Raw genomic sequence first — 2,653 nt, 5'->3', positions numbered from 1 at the left:
GATTGGGAACGTAGGAATTCAATAGGCTTATGTGGAATACATTGTGGATCTTTAGATGAGGAGGTAAGATGAGCTTGTATGCATGTGTCCTACGGTATTTTATGATTTTGTAAGGTCGACAATACCTAGGACTAAGCTTTTTGAATTTCCCAAGAGATAGAGAGCTTTCCTTAGGTTGAAACCCTTAAGAAGGCCATATCAACTTCCTTAAAGGCTCAATTAGTCCATGTATTGAGGTATCAACCAAATGACAGAGAGGTTGGTACTGGCTTGCACGACCATGAGGCGTGCTGTTTCTACCACCATTGCCACCACAGTGCACAGGATAGCTGCCACAAAGCATACACCTATTTGAGCAAGTGCTATGTTTGACGAAGAAGCTTGCCTACTACTACCACCTCGCACATACCTTCGCACACAGATGTCCGAGACCACTGAAAATGCTATTCCTGCACACATATACACCAATGACATGGAGGCTGGTGCCACTTCAATGCCATCAACCATCAAATCCATGCAATCAGCTTGCTCCAAGAACAAGCTCACAACCTGCGCTATTATTGCAAACTTGCAGAGTATGACAAGCCATAATGGTAAAATTTTTAGCCCACTTCTCACATCCTTTACTTGCTTCATACTACAAAGTGTCCATGGACTTGCATTGCCTTGGGCATCCAGGTCTTTCTCAATGAAGATTGGGGCCTTGTCAAGAAACTTGTAGAGAAACTCTATCAATAACATTCACAAGACTCTATATACTACTATGGCTGTTATATGTAGCAACCAAAGCTATTCGATATTATATGAGGCACATTGCCAAAAATCTGGATAAAAGTGCATGTATGAGAAGGCATGCACCTGAAGTGCTTTTCCTGGCTACACCTGCCTCCTGTACTGCCATACAATATTGTTGCTAGGGTTCTGACATTGGTCCTTCTAGATTGAATTTCCTAATTGAAGCCACGAATACTTGTAGAATCCTCTTGAATGGATCTTCCTTTTTCTTTCGAGAGTTGGATCTGCTCTTCTTGCTCATCTCAAGAAGGAAGAGTAGTCCAATTCCTATAGCACCAGTGTAGATCCAATAAGAAAGAGTCCAATATCAAATAAAGCAACATTGTACAGGCGAGCAGGTCACCAATGACCCCAAACATGAAGACTCGATTGTAGAAGTTGTTCCTGTTCTGAGATGCAGGAAATTGATCTCCTCCTAGAGCCAGAAAACTTGGACAGAACCACCATCCATAGCCCAAGCCAGTAAGGTAGATGGAAAAGGTAAAGAACGATGTGGCCTTTTCCTAATCCTATGCTACTTTTATATCTTGTTGGATTGCCTTGATCTGCTCTTGCATGTCACTTGACATTCTCTTTGAGACTTCTATCTTTATGGTTGGATAAGAGAAGTTTAGGAGAGACAATCACTCTTGCCCAAATAATGCTTGGAATGAAATCATTCTAATGCTTTGCTGGAATGAGATACTATAGGCATATTCTACCAATGGAAGGCATCCAATCCACTTATTTGGTTCTCCGCTGCAATAAGCCCCCAAAATATCCTCCAAGACTTGATCTACTCTTTTTGTTTGTCTATTGATTTGAGAGCAGGTTGTATTGAAGCATAACAAAGTCTCAATGGCTTGAAAGAGACTAGTCTAGAATTTGGAGGTAAAGATAATATCACCATCATTGACGATTCTCTTCAATAGCCTATGTACATGAAATATCTCATTGACAAAGATTCTAGCAATATTGGAAGCTTTATGGGTGGATTTTATCGTAATAGTATGAGCTACCTTGGTAAGCAGGTCTATTATCACTAGGATAGTATCATATCCTACCTAAACAATGGGAAGGCTAACTATAATATCCATGCTAATATATTTCCACTTTATCTTAAGAATAAAGAGGATATAATTCTCTAGGTAGTTTGATTCTTCCAGCCTTGATCCTTTGACAACTCAGACATTGCCTCACATATCTAAGGGTATATGTTTTCATTCGAGGTTGATAATAGCTTTTTCTAACTACATTTAGAGTTTTGTTCTATCCTAGATATCCAGCTAAGGCTTGTTATGAATTGCGTGGCGGGGGACATGCTTGAGTTGTTGCACCAAACACACACCATACTCACAAGAGGAGAAGCTCACTCAAGAACACAAGAAGAAAGATGGATGCCAAAATCTTTTCTTTCTAGTTTCTTTTTCTTCTTTCACACACAATACAATGTACACAAAGTATAGATGAGTTACAACATAAAGGAAAGTGACCTACTAAGTCAAATAGTGCATAATTGACTATACTAATTGACTGGCGCTATAACTATGCCACTTGTAGGTAGGTGCAACAAACTAAATATAATAAAAGTGATAAATCAATGACCATGTGAGGATCATAATGATCATCGATATGCTAAGTGTAGACATGCAGACACATCTAACCAGGTGGTCTATCATCAATGTCTACATGTGATGAGCTTAAGATACAAACTTCGTCTTCAAAAGTTCCTTGACTTCAACAATCCCCTATTACTATCACACATGTAATAATCAATTCATCCATATAGACGAGTATGACGACCAAGTTTGCATCTCCCTTTCTCACATAAAGTGAGTGATCAACATCAGAAACATAAAAGCCAATGTTGATAAGATAC

General features: G+C 39.2%; 1 protein-coding gene across 1 annotated transcript; it reads right to left on the bottom strand.

Annotated features, from left to right (window-relative positions):
- Positions 1-219: 219 nt before the first annotated feature.
- On the bottom strand, positions 220-741 carry LOC148025789 (protein NRT1/ PTR FAMILY 7.3-like). The gene has a single exon (XM_087692016.1). The coding sequence runs from the start codon at positions 739-741 to the stop codon at positions 220-222; it is 522 nt and encodes a 173-aa protein (XP_087548142.1).
- Positions 742-2,653: the final 1,912 nt, after the last annotated feature.

The sequence above is a fragment of the Lygodium microphyllum genome, chromosome 14, assembly GCF_053477565.2.
Source record: "Lygodium microphyllum isolate KBCC chromosome 14, Lygodium_microphyllum_v1.1.10, whole genome shotgun sequence".
NCBI lineage: Eukaryota > Viridiplantae > Streptophyta > Polypodiopsida > Schizaeales > Lygodiaceae > Lygodium > Lygodium microphyllum.
The sequence above is the reverse complement of the archived record's forward strand: the minus strand, read 5'-3'. Positions and strand labels throughout refer to the sequence as shown.

Excerpts from the sequence above, each read along its gene's own strand:
- LOC148025789 (XM_087692016.1), bottom strand. The coding sequence starts at position 741 with ATGTTATTGATAGAGTTTCTCTACAAGTTTCTTGACAAGGCCCCAATC.